The sequence below is a fragment of the Rhopilema esculentum genome, chromosome 3 (assembly GCF_057945365.1).
Source record: "Rhopilema esculentum isolate cy_ngs chromosome 3, ASM5794536v1, whole genome shotgun sequence".
In the NCBI taxonomy this organism is placed as follows: Eukaryota; Metazoa; Cnidaria; class Scyphozoa; order Rhizostomeae; family Rhizostomatidae; genus Rhopilema; species Rhopilema esculentum.
This window is the reverse complement of record NC_142817.1, coordinates 6,030,550-6,051,372: the sequence shown is the minus strand read 5'-3', so window position 1 is coordinate 6,051,372 and position 20,823 is coordinate 6,030,550. Positions and strand designations below refer to the sequence as shown.

The window sequence follows — 20,823 nt, the reverse complement described above, 5'->3', positions numbered from 1 at the left end:
GCAAGCCATGACGGATTTCAGTCTTTGTTGTCCACTTAAAAAATACAGTAAATTTACACGGCTTATCAGTAAAGATGAGACAGTCTTGTCTGAATTGGAACATATTATCAAAGCAAAATTGTAAGTCTGCTATTCATTTGGAATGTTTCTTGGAAACATACAGTGAGACGGAACGTATTATCATGAGCCAAGTTAGAGGAAACGCCAAACACTAAGCCATGAATATCAGTCAATGTAAAGAACAAATGGCAAAAACGTGAATGGCTGGTTACCCTTTTTTATAATTTTCTATATAAACAGGATAAAGACTTGACAAATAGAGCAAGGCTAGCATCCAAAAATGGCTTCAAACCTGCAATTTTGCATTTCAAAATGTTCTCTAGGGGCTGCAGGTTAAAACTGTTATATCAAGCTAGAACATGGTCGATATACTTACACAACTAATGACATCTAATATAAGTATAAAACCGTCTTGCCGTGTAGTGAATACTGCAGTGAACAAATCAATGACATCACGTTTGGTGGGTCCATAGACTGTTTAAAAGATCAAAATGTTTGCTACGCTAAAATTAAATACACGAGCACGTTTACAGGAAGGTACCACATACCCAAATTGAGCATCACACCTCGGACTAGAAAGAACATTATATCTCGGACTAGAAAGAAATAGTGAATCAAAACTGGCTAAATGTTTAAAAAAGAGCCAGTTTCTCACCAAGAGGGGCATTTGAATGTGCTAAAATAATTACACAGGGCGTACAAGAGCGTGCATTAGCGTACAAGAGCGTATGGAAACGTACAGAGGCGAACAGGAAATTAAGCGGGCGGGCGGGGTAATAATAGGCGGACAGGGCGGTTTTTTCCTTTCCCTCGTGAAATTAAGCAATTTTTTTTTACTTTGTAATTTTTTAGCCCGTCTCCATCAGATTTCTAGCAGAACACTGAAATCGTCTGCAAATCTGTAAAACACTCGATTCGGTTTGTGTCACAAATGTTTGCATTAGTTTTATGCATTTATGGTTCTTAAGACATTCGATTACAGCATCATAAGTTACAAGCATTTGCATTTCAGCGGCACCAGTCGTCTTAAAATGAATAACGCTGCCAGGTGATAAATCTTTGGCTTACTCAAAAAGCAATATCTAGATTGTTGGTCTTATTCGATGTGGATTCTATGATGTTTGAAGCTAATTTGCAACAGCTATTTTGCATTGACTCATTGTGTACCAGAGTACGTCATCACATGTAACATCATAACTGGGAAGGTTGTGGTTGTGCAATAAAGCATTTTGAGTATTTCAATGAATAGAAATACAGTTAACTGAGAGCAAAAAACGATTCGTTTGTTGGAAAATCTCTTAAAGTAGGATTTAGAGCTGAATAGATCAGCAATAATCCCGTCTAAGGCCATCAAAAAGAAATCAATATTTTAAATGGAGGACTGCGAGTATAACAATTGTGTTCTGAACCTTTCAGAATAATCAAGCAAAGCCTGTATACTTTTCAGAATCATCCAAGTCGTGTGCTATCGTTTGCTTTGTTAAAGAAGAGTGAGCCATCCTCCAAGTCTCTCCCATCCCCCCGCCCCCTTTCAACCAACCCACTGCGAAAACAACCCCAAAGAGCCTTACAAGTTAACTTGCCATTGATTATGTGGTATTGCTATGAGAAGTCAAAACAACCAAACTAAACGGAAAGTCATGAGACAAATTTGAAATCAGAGGAAGGGAATCATCAACTGTTAGTTCACATGTCTTTGTTTCACAATCTAAATCCTGTCTGATTACTTTTTCTGTACAAAGCAACACCGTTCCTTATTTTGTGAACCAGTCTCAAAAGTATACGACAGACTTATTGAATCTCAGATGGAATCAACGAAAGCAGCAAGGAAAAACTACTTGGTGTAACGTTATACAAAAATCTCTCATTTAAGCCACACATAAAAACACTGTAAAAAGGCTAGTCAAAAACTAAACGCCCTTTCCCGCATTTCATGCTACTTAAGCACAGAACAACTCAAACAAACAATGAGGGCTTTTATTTCTATCCCAATTTAGCTATTGCCCATTTGTATGGATGTTCTGTGACAAAAGCCTAAATAATAAGATAAACCATATACATGAAAAGGCACTGCGTGTCGCATGCAAAAACAAGGTATCAGATTTTGATACTCTCCTGATTGAAAACAACTGTGTCTCCATAGACATAAGAAACCTTCAACTACTAATGGTTGAGATCTACAAAATCGTACATAAACTCAATCCAAGCTTTATGAATGGAATATTCATACAAAGGAGTAGCCACTACCACCTTAGAAACAGTAAATTAATGAAAATCCCAAAAATTCGAACCATCAGTCATGGAATCGAAAGCTTGTCTCATTTAGGATGTAAGCTTTGCAACAATCTACCAGAAGACTTGAAAAACCTAAATACTCTCAATACCTTTAAAGTAAAGATCAAACAATGGAAGGATAATTGCAACTGCAGGCTATGTAGAACCTTTCTAGCACAGGTCGGGTTCTTCACATGCATTACCTAACATGATTATTTTCAACTATTTTGCTAATTAAATCCTATTTATTTTGATTTGTTTCTTAGAATAGCTTTCATATCACTGTATAATATTATAATTTTTATTACTATAAATAGTAGGCATTAAGTAGCGTTTCTTTTAGCTACTACTGTAAAGAACGCCTACTGCAAACAAATGAATTATTATTATTATTATTATTTGTGAAAAGATTTCTCATTATTATTAAATCTGTTGAAATATTTTTGTTTTATTATAAAAAGATGGTGGGAAAATATGTTGATAGGACAGCAAAACGCTGCCTGTCGCCAAAATTACTGTTTACCGGTCTGTCATAAAGTGCTCGTTGTTCTGGAAATTTCATTACTTATTGTTTCTTAAGAGTTTCTTAATTATCATGTCATGAACGGCGTTATGAATTGTTCGTGACCTTTTTAATAACGGCAAGAGATTCGCGTCCGTTGCGATGCTGAATTTAGATGTGGGAAGCATATAATTATCCCTTGTGTCTTAAATTCCAGACGAACAGGGCAATCATGTTCTTAGATTTTACATAATTTCGTTGTTCTCAGTTTTATCACGATTAAATAGCTTCTTAATTTCGTTGCTTTGAGTACTGAAGTTTCTTCAGTTTTTCTTATCAAAAAAATAAGTGTAGCCGTGAAAGCGTTTGGTGTATAGAACAGGGCGGTTCTAAGTTGCTTTTTTGAGAAACACGTTTTTTGAGAAACAATTATAAGAAGCTGTTTTTTTTAAGAAATTAGCACTAAGATGGCCAAAGATTTAAGAAACCTTAGTACTAGGCTCGAAAAAAGTAAAGAGGCGGTAAAATTTCAATTTTTGAAAAAGGAGTCTAATATTTTTTGCATTGTTGATTTTTCTTTGAATGAGGTAGGATTTTGATATGCAAGAGTTTCTTCTTGACGATCAGCCTTTTTTATTTTTCCATTAAATTAGCCGCAAATACTAAAAAAATGATGCTTCATTTCTAATGATGCTGACATTTTTTACTTGCTCCTTTGACATTTCTTGCAGATAAGTGAACTTTGGTCACATTAAAACACTTTTGACAATACTGGCAGTTTCGAATGCATATTCATCTACTAACAGTGATTATAGTCTGATAGCGAAAAGGCTAGCCGATAATTTTGATTGAATACAGGTATCTCGTATCTTGAATACAATTATTTCCTTTGCTATTTTGAAAAATCTTCTACATCTAAAATGTACTACCTACTGAAGTTTCCAGCCTCGCAAGATTTGCAATTTCTTGGACATCTGCAGAGAATTGTTGTTTTCGAACTGGCCAAGAATACACAGTCATACAAAAAAATCAGATTAACTTACACACCCCTAAAGCTTTATCGCTATGTTTGACTAATTACTTAGCGATTGAAAAAAATCAGGGGGTCTACATCTGCTTCAGACTTTAAACTCTGCTGCAAACGACAAAGCTCGGTCGAGAGTCGTTTTCTTTAACGGCTTTTATCAAATCTTTTAATTAAGAGAAGTTTTAGAATTATTTGGTACATCGCATCCTTTGAAACAAACAAGGCAGCGTATAAGTTAGACAGTTGACCATTGAGCACCTTTTTAAATTATTAATTCATAAAACAAAAGTGTATCAATAAAGGCGGCGCTAATGAAGGATGGTAGTGATTTCAACATGCACAGAAAAGCAGGCAGGTTTTCAAAAGGCCTGCAGTCAGACGCAAGATACGAACTGCTTGCATACGTTCGTCGATTTTGCAGCAAGTAAGCAATGCTCGTAAGTAACATTATTTATAAATATGCTCAGCTATTGAGCAATAAAGACTAAATATCAGAGTTTCATACATGTTAAACGTAGTTATGATTTCTGTACGAGTGAGTTAAAAAGCGCAATCGGGGTTGTATTGTATTTAAATGGTCAATAATAACTGTCTTACTAAGTTGAGTAAAGTGATGATAATGCCAAAAATCTATTTGAAGAATAAATCCAGCTTTTATGATATAATTTGAAAACATATATTTTATATCTTATAGAGACTATATTTTGAATCTTATAAAGACAGACATTAAAGTTATCTTAGAACATTTTCCCTTTTAATTCATGCTGCAGATAAAACAACAGAAGAGAGCAGAACGACTGAAAATATTCAAGAATTTTCGAAACTTTATCTTTTCCGGCCACTCAGTGTACCGTTCAGTATATCGTGAGACTAAGAGTGCGGTCCAACTTGTGTCGAAACTACATTGATGACTCCGTAGCAATGTACATTGATGATTCTATAAGCACGTATATCTAAATTTGTCAGCAATAAAAACACCTTCGGACTCCTAAGAAACATTCTCAATTTCTGTTAGCTTATCTTTTTTATCTCTTATTTAACAAATAGAAGTCAACGACTTATGTGAAGCAATCCTGCGCGAATTTCTTAAATACACCTAAGCTGAATTTTCGTCCACTATCCTGCTTCAATGAATTCTCTGACGACACTTCAAAAAAATCTTACAGCTTACGTAGTATATCATTTGTGCTATTATGCATAGCAGCTTGCTTGATAACGCTCTGTCTATAATACGAATCTCAATGTCGAGACAAACTTATAAAAGGAAATATGATATAATCCAGGTAACTTAGGAGTAACTAAAAATAAATATCTTTCTATTAAAAAAGCTCAAGGAAATATCTGCAGAGCTTCTGAAACTTGAGGTTTTTAATTCTGTATTCGCTCGAATTGAACCTGACGCTAACCACATATTAAAATCGCTTTTCGATACCAAGTAAACGCTTCGTAATCCCAGCAGCTCTTACTTGGGATTCAAAGAAGTTCATCTGCAAACGAGCTCTGTTTTCCATTAAAAAATACAGTAATTGCCAACGACTGATTCGTTTCAAGACAGACATGGAGATGCATTCAAATATATGAATCATTTTAAATCCCTGAGACACCTCAATAACAGAGTTATCCGTTGTTTCTGCCAATATAACGACTTACGTTTTTATACCAATTGCATTGTAGACCATAGTTCATAATGACATAGCTCAGTATGACCTGGCTCCCAAGCAAAAGCTATTTTAGTTATTTGTGCTTCAGTCTTGCTGGTAACTTGCCTGTCTTACGTAAGTATAGTTGGTCTCGGAAAACATGTTGACCGAATGTTTAATTACATCGTGCGAGATATTCGCTGAGCAGCAGTTGTTAAATATTTGATCATGCCAATATGTAGTTTAAACATTTATACAGGTAGGAGAAAGGAACCGTACTACGACGCATGTAAGCAAAGCGATTTTATTTTTCACGCGGACCAACAACACAGCAGATAGAATCAGTGTAATCAATATGCTGTCGGAGAGCAGGGGGGGTGAGTCTAAGGGAATAACAGGAAAGGTCCCTAGGCTTAGGATAGTGGCGTCGCCATAGGGTGGACTGGGGTGGATCTGGGCTGATCAGATCGATTTCGATTTTCGCACTGGCAAGAAACAATCGTTACAAAAAATGTTGCTTGAGAAAGTTGCTTGTCCAAAAATTTCAAAATAGAAAAAGAATACCAAAAAAGGACTTTCTGAAGTCAGAAGGGCGTGGCCGAGAAAATTTGTTTTTGTCCACCCCAGTTTTTTTGAGCTGATGACGCCACTGGCTAAGGGGGAGGGAAAAGGGGAACCCCCAGACCTACAAGAAAAATTCTTACTTGTTCAAGGGTAGATGCATGTCAAATTTTCAACTGCAGACTTTCAATGCTATGGTTGTACGTGAATTTTTCTAACATTGTTGAATGCTGGGCAGCCTCTGCAGATTGTGATATATTAGCAATAATTGGTGATATGCTGGCAAAAGAGTGCAGGGATTTTATGAAAGAATTTCCAACCGCCCTTATACATTTGTCAATAAAAATTGGCTGAAGACTGTTTCTAAATATGACAGGCAAAGAACTATTTGTTCCAGCAGAAGTATAATAGATGGAAAGCTACAATCATTGTCAAAAATAGCTGGAACACCTCAAAATTCACGTTCAAAAGTTGACAACTGAAGGATTTAATTACCTTCCCAAGATATGAACACTGCTGCTCCCCCGTACAATGATGTTTCTTCATTAAAAGTGTTTATATACCCAATTTTGGTTAGATATCCATTGGCAATCACGTCATATTGGGTCATATTGGTATTAATCAACATTATAATAGGGAAGGGGAAAATATTGCAAACCGTGAAGATTTTATGTAGTTGCTCCAACAATTTTGGCAAGGATTGTGTCTTTTAGCTACCACAAACACACGAATAATGTCAAATTAATTGTAACTTAAAGATAATGATGCATTCTGGGTGCCATGGTGATAGACTAACCGCAAAAGAATGAATTGATTGAATTTCATTCATGCAGAAGTACAGAAATACAAATGCCAAACAGCATGACCTGAATTCTCTTTGTAAACACAACAAATAACTTCTTTTCACAGTTAGGAAAGTAAACCGACAATTATAATATTACAAACTTAATACATCTTCAAAATCCAACTGCTGAAAAAAAATTGCGTTTACACTGTTTATAATTACAATTTCATTTTAATTTATCTTGTTTTCACAAATCATCAATTGGCCTTCGGATAAGGAAATTTCTTATGATCAAAAGAGGGTCTATATGACAAGGACAGTGGAATCCCAACATTACGAATCCCGCAATTACGAGCTTCGCATTTTACGAACTCTGCTTATTACCAAACAAAGCTAACAGGCTTGCCTTTTTAACTACACCGTGTATAACGAACTCTCGCTATTACGAACTTTTTTGGTCCATACAGAGTTCGTAACAGGTGGACTTCATATCGAAAACCTTTATGTCGAAAAACTGGTCATCACGAAAGTAGCTTATGTTGAAAATAGCTTATGTCGAAAATCACTCGTGTCGAATCGCCTTTGTCCAAAATCGCTTATTTCGAAATAAAACGTTGATTCAAAATATTTTTTATACTAATGAAATATTTGTCCTTTGTGAAAGCCCAATATCATCTTAGACGAAATATTCCGGCTATTTCGGCCTAAGGCAGGAACATTTGGCTAACAAATCCTTATCAGAGTATCGTATGTTGGATGAAAAATATAGGAATCTGATTGGCCAAGGCAAGCCAGTCAAGTGATTTCAACCCTGGATACATTTATCACATTTTTATACAAACGTGTAATCTGACTGCAGCAAATAGCGTATTGATTTGTGCAAATTGTCGTTACAATACGCCACTTAGTAGGGTAGGCTTGAGCAAACGGTGAGCATAATGCATTCGCTCAAACTGTTATAAACTAAAGTTAGTAACAAGCTTGTGTATTTTCAAAGTTTATTGCCATTCCTCTTAGCTGCAATTCCGTGACCAAGATAAAAAATATTGCAATGGCAGGAGTCCCGTCTGCGTAATCCACTTTTTCAAGTCAAATCTGTTTATGCGATAGATGGCCATTCATTACGACAAATTGCAATGCCATTCAAGACGGGGGTGTTTCCAGAGGCTATTTTTATCACCATCGTCTAGATTTATCTTAGCTAGGCTTCTTTTCCTCATAAAACTGATTTCTGGGGTGCAGTCCTCTTCACAAAAACACGTAAAAGAACTTTCTCAGTAGATGTCTTTTCGTCAGCGTGTTTCTAACATCATTGTGAATCACATTTCACTACAACTTCATCTTCTCAGTACCAATTTTCTTATGAAAATTTAAAAAAAACTTCTTAATAAAGCTTTAAACCCCTGATTTTAGCTCTTTGTGCATTGACCTAATCATTGTGTAGTCCTTCAGCTATCAAAGAAAACGAACATTTAGAGAATTGTGGTTAAAGAAAGCAATCAGTAAAACTCCTCTGATACAACAATATTTTGCAGCTGCATATTTCGGCAAGATTCGAGCACCAACTGATTGTCACGTATGATAAGTAAAAGAAAAAGCTAACATTTACGACGGGTAAAAGGCAAAAAAAACTCATAACAGATAAAAAAATGGTATGACTTTGGAATTGAATGTTGTCAACAGGATGTCACAATGAAGAGTCATGTTCGCATCCGGCACCAATATTGGAACGCCACAGAAATAGAGAAAGCAAGCCAATTGCCCGGGCTTTTATATCAACTTATGCATTGAACAATTACCGTCAAACGCATATATCCTACATATCTAGCAACGGTTTTGCATTAAAAGAAGTAAACAAGTCGATATCCCAAAGATTCTATTGAATGGGATTTTCTCATGGACGCATCCTTAGAAAGTTTATTGACAGTATTTCCATCAATAATGCAACAGGCAAAGAAAATAAATGATACATCATTACTCCAATAGACAGCCTTTCTTTAAAATCCTTGTTTTTCTCAGCAAGGAGCCTTCAAGAATTTCAATATATATTACTGTTTTTTCAAAGACGACACGTAAACAGCTCGTTATTGAAATGTGATTTTTTGATAAAAACAGATAAACAGTTGTCATATTCATTACAGCTGTAAACAAGAGTCATTAAGTTTCTTTTTTTGTTAAAATTCCAAAGGAAATTATAACAAAACGAGTTGTTTCTTTCAGTCTCATTGAAAAGAAAGGATAGATTATGCTTTTTTGAAAAAGTGCTTAAATCTTTTCATTAAAGTAAAACATTTCATTACACATAATTGACTGATAAATTGTCAATTATCAATTATCAGTCAAAACAATTGCCAATTTAAATAAAATGTAAATAGTTTATGGTACCTTGAAGAAGAAACACATAATGAAAATGTGTGTCAAAGAAACATTTAATGGTGTTGCAAAAAACACACTTAAGGGTGACTCAAAAGTTGAACACTTCGTGATGCTTAAAAGAAGAAGCACTCGATGGTGATTCAAAAGAAAACATTTGACAGGCATAAGAAGAGAAACATTTGATTGCGCTTTAAACGAGAAATACTTTAGGGTAGTTCAAAAGCGAAACATTTGATGGTGCTTGAAAGGTGAAGCATATGAGAGTGGTTCAAAATAGAAACAGTTGATTGTGCTTGAATAGAGAAACACTTTAGAGTGGTTCAAATGCAAAACATTTGATGGTGCTTCAAAGGAGGAACACTTGAGACTGGTTCAGCAGAGAAACACTTGTTGGTGCTTGTATAAAGAAACAACTTGGAATAGTTAAAAGAGAAACATATGACAGTGTTTGAAAGGGGAAACATTTGATGATGCTTTAAATAGGAAACACTAGGTGGTTCTTCAAAAGAGAAACAAGTGGTTTAAAAGAGAAACAGCTGGTTCTGTTTAAAAGAAAACACACTTGTTTGTGTTTGCATTGAAGGCGTAGCTCTTTGATGGTTCAATTTTGAATGATGGAGATTGAATGATGGTCTAAGAAAGTCATATTTGTTGGCAAGCACTCTTAGTTTGGTGAGATACCCCTAAAACTCATTCAAAGCTCTCTTATACAGGCTACAATTTAATCACATTGCTTCAATCGCACTTGTTTATGAGTTTAACAACAATTGTCAGTTCCTGCGTAGAGCGCAATGGTAAATCCAGTGTTCTCTTGACATCCTGTTGGTAAATTTAGAATACCTTCAACTACAGATACTGTTTTTCTTGAATAACAATGCCCACATGTTGAAAATTTGCTGGGATTAGATTTACTAAAACGCAAACGTATAGTTAGCTGAGAATTTCGACGGAATCTTTGATTTAATTATCATCGATGCAGCCTGACAACAGCCTCCGATCCAGGCTTAGCATTACAATAAGAATTCCCTTATTTTTAAGCCTCGTGGTGTAGTACCTGTTTCTTTGGTTGGATTAACGTTGATTAACCATGTTTGTCGATGTCGTCTACATCCTATAACGAACACAAGAAACTGATACTGCCTTAGAAGATAGTCCATAACATTCTATGCACTCGTGGCATTAAGTTCATAGGACATGTGTGTAAAGGTATTTCAGTATCTTATCTGCAACTTCAAACATCTTATGATATGATGCAGTTAGCATGTCGCTAGCTTTGTGATCTTCTCAGTAGCAAAAAAAGATTTGGCAGTCTTCTTTAAGGGGAAGCAGCTGTATTTATGTAATGATTTCAATCTAGGCAAATGGATTTAACCGAATTAGTTTTTGCGTGGAAACATGATCGGACCGGATCAAAAGTAATTCCATTGCTTTGCCAATGAAATGGTTTATGCCTTGCCTGTTTACACGAATGCCTAGCCGGAAAGAGCACTACCTTTCTTTAAATATATCAATAACATCGTCAAAATAACACTTTGTGTAATATTTTAAACGACTATATTTTGACGAGTCAGTGGTTTTTGACAATGAAAATCCCCGTAATGTTGCCAAAGCTTAAACGTTCTCTGTTTAAAACTAACGATGTAAGTGAGGCGCCCAAGAAAAAAGATTGTATCTTACATCGAGGCTGTCACTACGTTAGACCCCTTGTTGCCTTGTTTTCAAAGTGGTGGAACCATTTATCAATAACAGAGCAGACTGTCTCCTTGATGTTTCAAGCCTCTTTGTCCATATGAGCCAATCACTGAGAAGAAAGGCTGCCATTAACCTATGTTTTTCAACCACTGTGCTACAGCATACTACTGTGTCATGAGATATTGCCTGGTGTTACATAGAAAATTCTCCAACTTTATCTAATTGGTCTAAAATTGAAAGAAATCGCGTCTTCCTTCAATTCCAGCCAGGAAAGTAACTTTGTGTTCATCAAAACAGGCCAATACGGTTTCACACAGAGTAAATAAAATTGTTCTATTTTATCATAAAGTACCTTTTCTTTGTGTTTATTTGATTCTTATTCAAGACAATTCAATGAGAATGACTTTACATTGTGAATATATTCCACAGAGTTTCACTTCATGACATTTATGTTGGTGGTATGTTTCGTGATTTTTTCAATGAACGGACTGTGCTGTGGATCACCAAAAGTTGAAAAACACTGCTTAAAATCATTACTCCAGGATTGGATTCCAAAGAGGAAGTCAGATAAGAGAATAAACGGATAAAACATGAATTGCTCGTTGAAAACGTTTAGGATTGGCTACCGAGTCTCTAATGTGCTTGTCATTGTGCTGTTATCTTTAATGTTGTTGAATTCAATGCCCCTTTTCCAATAAACCTCTTGACTTTTGCAAATCTCTGCCTTTCATGAACAGTCGCTTTGGCAAATGAAAAACACGAAACAAGACTTCAATAATACAGATAATGCCAGTTTATTTTTCATAGTTGCAAGCAAAGCCTTCAAGTGAGAAATACTCCTAGGAAAATCCAAACTAAGGGAGATAACTTTCTTCTTTTGTTGCACTGGTTTGGCACCCAATGTGAGCATTACATCTTGGAGTTTTCTCAGGCCATGAAAATAAGACATTTAATCGAAACGATAAACTATCCGCGGGAGGTGATAAATTGACCTGAACACAGATAATCTCAATACGAACGCCTACAGATTCGCTTTAATGAGCAGTAGATATTACGAGAGGCAGATTTAAAATGCGTATAGTTGAATATGTTACAATCTTGAACACAGGATGACCCATTAGGTGGATAACTGGACATCGTAAGAATCCATATAATACTCTTGTCCAATGTCAAGCAGCCGAGTATTCCAAATCCTATATTTTTAGCATAAAGTGAACTCTGGTAGCTAAGTTGCATAGTTAGTCATCAGTGTTCATTAAACATCAGTGTTCCGCCATTAAAGGACCATACAAGAGAGGCGCCACACTCCAGGGTGATTACGTAGGAAAAACTACATCTTCTGTTTTAACTTAAGACCCTGCATGCCACAGGGCTGCAGAGGCGAAGTAGAGAGAAAAGAAAAGGATTTTAAATGCGCAAGGACAAATTGATTTTAAAGGACAAATAAAAAGCGCAAGAAAAGTATTTCTTTTGACCCCTTTTTAAGTAACAACCTTAACTGAAAACTGTTCATAAATGTCTACTCACATTTTCATGATACTCTTAGTAGACAGCTAGGTCATACGTGTTTTTAAGCATGTTTCAATTAAACGTACGACTATAGGTGACCACAGGCGAATTCGAAATCTAAGTCTAAATTTATGCGCATTACGTGAACAAAACATGGCCTAATTTGTATGTACGGAACTGTACCGCTCTCATGTTTAATGCATACTGGTCGATATTCGCAATAAGAGTGATTTGCTTCTCGGGTTGTCAGAAATTGTATTGAAATAACCATTTCATTCGACCTCAAGATTGCCTGCTCAACTTCCACACAGCGAAATTCACGTCATTTTCAATCATTTCAGTTTAAAAATGGTGCAGATTAAATTGGGGATTTGCCTATGTCGCTGAAACTATAACACGAATAACCGTTGATCGAGGTTGGGCGTTTAAGAGGCTTAGTCATAGTACGCCTAGGTTTCATCAGAGGAAACAGCAACGAGCTACCAACAATAATCTTGTAAGAGCTGCCAACTGTAATCCTGTTTTCCTTTGCAGATTACCAAAGGATTAGAAATTCTGAATGTGCAAAGTAGTGTAGACAAAAAAATTCGCAAAATTTTTTTTCGAATGCGAGACACCCCCCTTTTTTGCAAGCAGGCAGTTTTTGCGTGTCTCAATTTCCTATCTTTTTGAAAGCAGGCACGCGTTCTTATGAAATCAAGGAAAAAGAACTGTTGCTATTATCTTTCCTTTCCAATATTCTGTATATGTCCTTGTCTTAAAGCTGTTTTAGAATGTTAAACAGTAATTAATGCTGAAGGTTGATTCCGCTTGTTGTAGCATAAAAGGTCCCACGAAATAGAGGCTCAATGAAGCTCCTTCACAGAAGTCACATGTTTGCAAGGATACCATAACAATCATCATTTTTCTTCTGAACGAGTCTAATTAAGTCACTAAACATCTGCAAGCTTCTAAATGTAAACTAAAAGCTTTCTCGGGATTGTAATGGGCAAATTGTAATGGACCGTTACGTCACGCCTTATTGAAAAAGGAAGCCCGTTGTTACTTGGCTTCCGATAATGAACTTCCAGTCACCTGTTCTCCCTCCTGTGATGAAGGAAGCTTCACATAATCTTGATCGATATTTCATAAACAATTTTACAACTTGACATTGTGGCAAACGCTTTACAATTGAATCTTCTGAACATTATCCATGAGGGAGGGCAAACATTTGCGTTATCAGATAAGAAAACTTTTTAAGTAAAATAGCAACTATTCTGTAAGAGGTGTTTAATTTACATGCGGTCAAGGGCAAGTGATGTGTAAAGTTTGATGGTAGATCGATAAAACTGGCCTTAAATTGCAAATCTAGAGCTAAAACACGATACAAGGCTTTTAGATTACGTCAGTTTTGGGTTTTGTAAAAGAATATCCTTGAAGCAGTACACGATACGTAACAAGTGGAATCTTAACCTTAAGAAGGTTTAGCTGGAAGAAAACTTAAAACTTTACTGAAGGAAAGGCGCCCATCCTGTTTTTTGCCCTTTAACCCATCAGTCTACAAGTTCTTTTTACAGAACAATAGCAACAATTTTAAAAAGCTATTGGAATTCGGTCAACCCATTAAACATGTTTTAATTAAAATGTCCTGATAAACTGAAAATTTGAGCCTGTGAATGCTTATACTTAGGATAAAAAAAGTGAAAGTTGGAAACAACAAACAGAAAATGAACTATTAAGATACCAAATTTGAAAGTGGCAGTTAGAATGTTCTTTATCTTGTACTCTTGATGATAGAATTATTTTCCGTCAGTATAATTTAATTAGCATACCTAAAAGTTGATACCTAAAACCAATTCGTACTTTTTAGATAGCTTAAATAGGTAACGTAATTTATATGGAAATAGCTGAACACTGAAAGTTTCCCTGATTCTCATACCGAAATTCAATATCTTTCTTGCAGGATCACCAAGAGTTCACAATAGAACTGTAAATGCTGCTCACGTGAAGCCTGTTCAAGCAAAGCATCTGCGTCCAAGCGGGTTAATTTGATAAATAGAATTCAGGCATATGATCAAGTCATCAACATAAATGACATTGACTTTTGTTGTTTTGTGACAAAAAAGAAGGTTCTTCACAGATTTTGGTCTTTCACTTCTTATAATTGTTAATATACAATAGGTCCTTACGTCAAGATGAAAATCAAGTTTCCAAAGCACTGAGAGCAATATCCTGTATCCCTATGGATAGAAACGCGGTTGACAAATAGAAGTTCTCTATGCCCTTTCAAATGACCACGGAACTCGACCCATGGTTTTCATGCGCAAACCAATCAGCCTCGGGCTGGCTAACAATGGTCAATGGACTTGACGAGAAGAAAGAGGAAGAAGACCCTGAAAAAATCATCTTTAATATCTCTGGGCGAAAATTCGAAACATGGCGATCGACACTTGATCGTTACCCTTCGACGTTACTCGGAAGCGATGAAAAAGACTATTTTTTCGATCAAGAGACAAGAGAGTTCTTTTTCGATAGGGATCCCGAGCTGTTTCGTTACATTCTAAACTACTATCGCAGCGGCAAGTTGCACTATCCGAGAGGCGAATGTGCATCGTCCTTTGACGATGAGTTGTCGTTTTTCGGCATTAAAGAAGAAACGGTTTACGAATGTTGTAAGGATGAATTTTCGGACAAGAAAAAAGAATGTTTAACGAGAATTGATGAGGCAGAGCAAGCTCTTTTGGAAGAAGAAGTTGAGGTAGATGTATCGAAAATGAGCAATAGAGAGAAGCTGTTCATGTGGTTTGAACACCCAGACAGTGCACTAATTGCATCCCTATTTTACTACATAACTGGGTTTTTCATAGCTGTAAGCGTGACGAGCACGGTAATTGAAACAATAAAATGCAAGGGCGGTCGGACATGCGGTGAGGCGTTCAAAGATGTCTTCCTCGGTATAGAATCCGTATGCGTAATTGTCTTTACGGTAGAATACACAGCAAGACTTTACGCGGCACCGAACCGTTGTCGCTTTGTACGCGGCGTTTTGAGTATCATCGACGTGGTAGCAATATTGCCATTTTACGTCGGGTTGTTCGTACCCAAGACGACGATAAGCGGAGCATTCGTTACTCTGCGAGTTTTCCGCGTGTTCCGTGTCTTCAAGTTCAGCAGGCACTCAAAAGGTCTACGCATTCTTGGGTATACTCTAAAAAGTTGCGTCTCAGAGCTTGGATTTCTGTTGTTTTCGTTATCAATGGCTATCATTATATTTGCAACTGTTATTTACTATGTGGAAAAGGACAAAAACAAGAATTTCAGCAGCATCCCTGCCAGTTTCTGGTACACAATTGTCACCATGACAACTCTTGGGTAGGTATCATCATTTTAATTCACATTTCCATTTTTCGTAATTCGATGTTTCCAAAAATACTTTTTCATTTTCTCCCGCGATATTTCCGGCCATATTTTGTTCCTACCGAAGTACAACCACTGGGGCACATGAGTTAACATTCGTTTTAGTAAATATTTTTGATAATCACATTTCCTTCAGAATGGAAAAGTTTTCAATGCAAAAATCTATTTTTATATCTATGCTAAATCTAACTAAAGACGCCAAACGGAATAAATAGAATACGGCCATATGTGCAAAATCATCTAAATTTGATAAAAATTGTCTCAGATCTTTCCCTATCAAATCACTGTAATTTGATCTCTGTTCACAACTTTATGAACCAAGCCAAAATAACAATAATCCGTTTGCAAACTGCAAATCTTTCATTGGCCACATCTCATCCGATTATCGACATATTTAGCTGATATTCTATGGTGTTCTTGTAGGTTGTGTGGTCAAAAATCAAATCCCATAAATATAGATTTCTTCTTTTATATATGTATAGATTAGAAAATAAGATAGATTTATAGATAAGAAAATAAGAACACTATCAAAATTATCATAATTGTGATTTTGTTCTATGGAGATCCCCAGCGATGATTCAAAGCCAGGTCAAAAAAGACATATGCAGTTGATTGTTGTTTTCCACACAACATTTCTTTCTTTTTTATCCTAACTTATCGCGACATTGCCAATCTGTCATCGCTGACTACAATTGTATTGAGATTTTTGGCTTTAATTTGACACATATCATTCTAGGCCAAATTTTTGTTGTCATAATGTACAGAGGTTGTAGTATCAGCCAAAAAAAGGAGGATCAAAGAGTTGAAAATCTAACATTACAGTAATTGATCTTGTTTGCAGAAATGAACTTACTTAGCCGCCGTAAATAAAAGTTTAAAAAGAATATGGTCTAAACCGTTTACACACCAAAAAACCTGTTTGAACCAATAAGGGAGTGTTGAAAATCCATTCACAATGTTTGTCTTAAAAAAACCCCGATCTCCTCAATTTCATTTCATAAATACATTTCTGAAAATACCTTTCAAGACAGATTTTTGAATTCTTGCATTCTGTAGCACTTAGTATTACATACATTGCATTACTTATGTACTCTTGCAGCCACAGGATCAATTTCTCTCGTGCTTGTTGTCGAAATCTTAGGCAACATCAGGCGTACAAACGCCCCAGAAAAAAAACATGGACGTTTACATTTCGTTTCATTACCGTGTGGCTCATTGGTTCCTATAGACACCTCGGTCATCGGCAGATTTCAGCTTCAAAACACCTTATTTAATTTGAGGGCCACTCAGCTGAAATTTGCGATGTTTTTCAGGAGTATTTAATCTGTGGTTGCAATCCCATTTGAATATCCAGAAATCGCGAGTAAGCTAGTGCTCTTTAAAGGTTTTCAGGATAATATCCTGCATCAACCCATTAGCTTTCCGAAGTAGGAATGTTTCATTGCGAGCAAGTTATCATCGCTATTAACTGTACATCAGACATGTTTAATTCTATTTAACACTTATGCGGCTGAAAATCGTCTATACACTGCAGTTGGAGTTGTGCATTGCTAGAGGCCAAGACAGGCGTGATCTCTCGTCAATAATTAAAGCTGTAATTACCAGAATGAGGAGCTTTCTAGCTTTGGTTGTGGAGACTCGATTTCGTTTAGGCAGTTGCCTAGGAGCAGAGCTCCTTCATCCATTAATTAATATCAAACATGATGCTAAATTAACTTACAATGAATGAAGGCTGAATTTAACTTTCAACAGCAAAATATAAAGACTGAATTAGGTTATAAGAAATTACTCCACATTGATACAAGCTTAAATTTAGCAAAATCTGTTTGTCACTAAGAGCAGTGCCACTGCAATTTGAGCTGATAAGGCAAAATTTTCGGTGCCAAGTAAAGTTTAGCTCACATAAAAGTATATTTTTAATGTTCACCCAACTATTGCAGCAATTGACATGCCATATTAAACAGTGCGAGGACGATAATAAGATGGTGGGCATACAAAGCAAGAGATTTAGCACTTAACTACATTGCCAATCCTTTCTTTACCCTTATCTTACCCACCAACACCTTATCACCTTTCTTAAATTTAGCTGCCGCAAAGATGACAGCAAAAATAACTTGACGATTGTGTTTTAGTCATGTGGCCTACACACTCTGGGCATCCTAGATTATAGACTTCCTGGGAACATGCAAAGCCCTGAACTCTCAATTCATTTCATTTATGTCGCATAGTCTTCCGTCTAGAATGTTAACTGCACTTATCAGATCGTCAACATAAAGCTAAGAACAATTTGAATTTATGAAAACTATTCTAATGATGAAATGGACAGTGGTGGTTTTAAGGGGGTGCCCTGGGGACACGTCCCCAGACATCGCGATTTTGGTAGCCAGAGGGGGCCCTTCACCCAAGAAATAATGTAAGCTGAAAAGATTAAGGTCCTGGCAAATGTTTTCGGCCCCGCTTCTCGCGGATTTTTTTGCAGTCCAAGCATCGCAGTCAATTAAAACCGCCGCTGGAAATAGATAATGCTGTATAACATCACCAAGCAATTCTTCTAGCACTAATCTAACAATTCTTCAGAGTATACACTGCGGAAAGCTCTGTCCAGTTTTTTATCCCGCAACTAACAATCATTGCAAATTTAGCACGATCATTTAAAGGTATGGCAGGACCTCAAAGAAATGTCCAAGTTTACAACAAGAGCAAGGATCCAGTAGGAGAATTTTGGGTGATTTTAAAGACAAAGTAGCTCCTTTGGTATAGCGTCGCTGGTTTGTGCTCTTTCCTGGTTTGGACGTCAGTACCGGGGGCCACCAGGGATACATGCCCCACAACAGTTGAAAAAATCATCTCTTTGAGACGTATCTTCTTAAGAACGATGGAAAAGTGCCAATTTTTGTAAGACTGTGCCTCTTCTCACTTGTGCCCCTCCAACTTTGAAAGGAATCCTATGTCCCGGTGTCATTCGCTCAGATCTCAGTAAACAAGCTTATTTCAAAATCCTTCAATATGCTGCTTTTGTAAAGACTAGTTATCTTAATTGACAGCTATGGCGACATGGTTCCCGAGACAGTAACTGGAAAGATCGTTGGCAGCATTTGCTCCCTAAGTGGTGTGCTGGTAATCGCCTTGCCAGTTCCGGTGATCGTTTCGAATTTCAGTAGGATTTACCTGAAGCACCAAAGAGACGAAAAGAGGAAAGCGAATCAGGTACATTCAAAGTTTTTGCTCCTTTTGTTATTAATGTTAATCGTCCAATTCATTCCGCTCTTTGCAAGTTCTGCTGCGCAGCTACAGCTTGAGTTCATATGGAGGCGTCTGGCTAAGACCCCATTCACACGGGGACGATTGGGTACTGTTCCAATAGCGTTTAAAATTTTGGAACAAAATAATTAAGTGTTCAAACAGGCACGGAACGATAAATTACCAATAGTTTCTGTTCATACGGGAACGCAATCTTTCTGTTCCACATTTTGTGTTAAAGGATGAACGAATTGTTTGTCGATGCACATGTTTGTACTGCTATGATTTATGAACGATGCAAGCATTCAACCAAATTAGCAATCGTTCCGTTTTTCGGACCAGTTGTTTTGTTCACACGAGAATGGAACGGAATGATTCCTTGCCAGTCAACTTTTCGTACCACTTTTGACAGTGTTCAAATTTTTGTAACGGAACGGTACGATTAAAAATGTTCCCGTGTGAATGCTACCACTGAATGCACAACATTTTGGAACGGAATGATTAGGAACGATAGGCAGTCATTTCCGTGTGAACAGGGCCTACAGCTGTCTCACTGATTAACAAAAATTTTCTTAATTGGACACAAACAGCATGCCCATGGACCTTAATCGCTATTACGCATGCTCTTTGATTCCAAGACGGGGGATGCCTCACATATTAGGAAAATTTTCTTTGCTCGTCTCCTTAAAAGTCGCAGGGCACAGGGGCGCAAAAAGACTCCATATAGACAATGCTAAAGAATGCAGTGGTCAAAATTGAGCTAAAAATGACTTTACGACGCATTGAAGTCAAGAAAATGCCTTTGAGGATGAATATGTGATACAAGAAAAGTTTTCAAGGTGCAAAAGAGAATTTCTTTTATGAAAATAAAGACAAATGCACATGCACAGATTGCAAGCTTTAAAAAAGGAGGTTATGAAAGAATTTGCAATCGACAGATGCAAAGGGGTGATTTGCAGGAAATCCTTTTTTCAAATGGTGTATGGATTTCTTATACACTGTGACTGTTTGCTCCTTTGATTTTATGCAGAAAATTTCGAAACCTTGCAAAATGCCATTCTATATGTTTCACATCCAAGATCCAAACCTGCTCTGAACACACTCTGAACACGCCTGTAAACATCATATGTAAACATGTTATACATTTCAAAACTCTAATACCATAATCTTTCCCTTAGGAATCAAAGACCCTGAAAAAAGTGAAGACGAAAGAAAATATTCTCGAAAAGGAGAAATACCAAAAGGCAACGGTGAGTTTGTCGGATTGCTATTCAGAGTTTATTGCACAATTGCCATCAGGTAAACAAATACATCGCAAAATCTGGGGATAAGTGTACAGTCGCAGAAGCAAAGTCTGATCTTAACCTTTGTTGATTTTTCATACAGATTTCTAGAAGTTGCATCAATACTTTTCTTAAATATCAACAAGACGGATTTATTCTAAACCTGTACACATCTACCTTTAAGCCTTATATATACATCTGCTAACGTCATTTGAAATGGCGGCATTTCTCTTTGAAGAATTATTGCAGGTGATTCTCTAGATAATTATCCATGATGGCACAAATAAGGCAAATTTTTTGCTTCATTTGTTTGCCTTAAAAATAATCTATGTTAAAAGAAATTTCTAGCAAACATTTTTGTAAGAATTGTTATAACATATAATAGAAACATATTCACAAAAATTTTATATTCCTTTCTTACTTATGTTACCTCCTCCATATGTTACGTATTCAATTTTCAATCTTCGATGGTCCAAAGG

General features: G+C 36.5%; 1 protein-coding gene across 8 annotated transcripts in view; it reads left to right on the top strand.

Moving 5' to 3' along the window:
• The window catches only part of LOC135692401 (potassium voltage-gated channel protein Shal), a 37,725-nt gene that overhangs the window by 12,920 nt on the left and 3,982 nt on the right, over window positions 1-20,823 (top strand). For 4 of the 8 annotated variants that reach the window (XM_065210491.2, XM_065210494.2, XM_065210496.2 and 1 more), the window contains exons 2-4: window positions 14,368-15,776; window positions 18,866-19,028; window positions 20,240-20,311. In XM_065210491.2, coding sequence (XP_065066563.2) covers window positions 14,683-15,776; window positions 18,866-19,028; window positions 20,240-20,311 — 1,329 coding nt within the window. In that variant the 5' untranslated portion in view covers window positions 14,368-14,682. The other 4 variants (XM_065210497.2, XM_065210492.2, XM_065210493.2 and 1 more) reach the window with 4 other exon arrangements.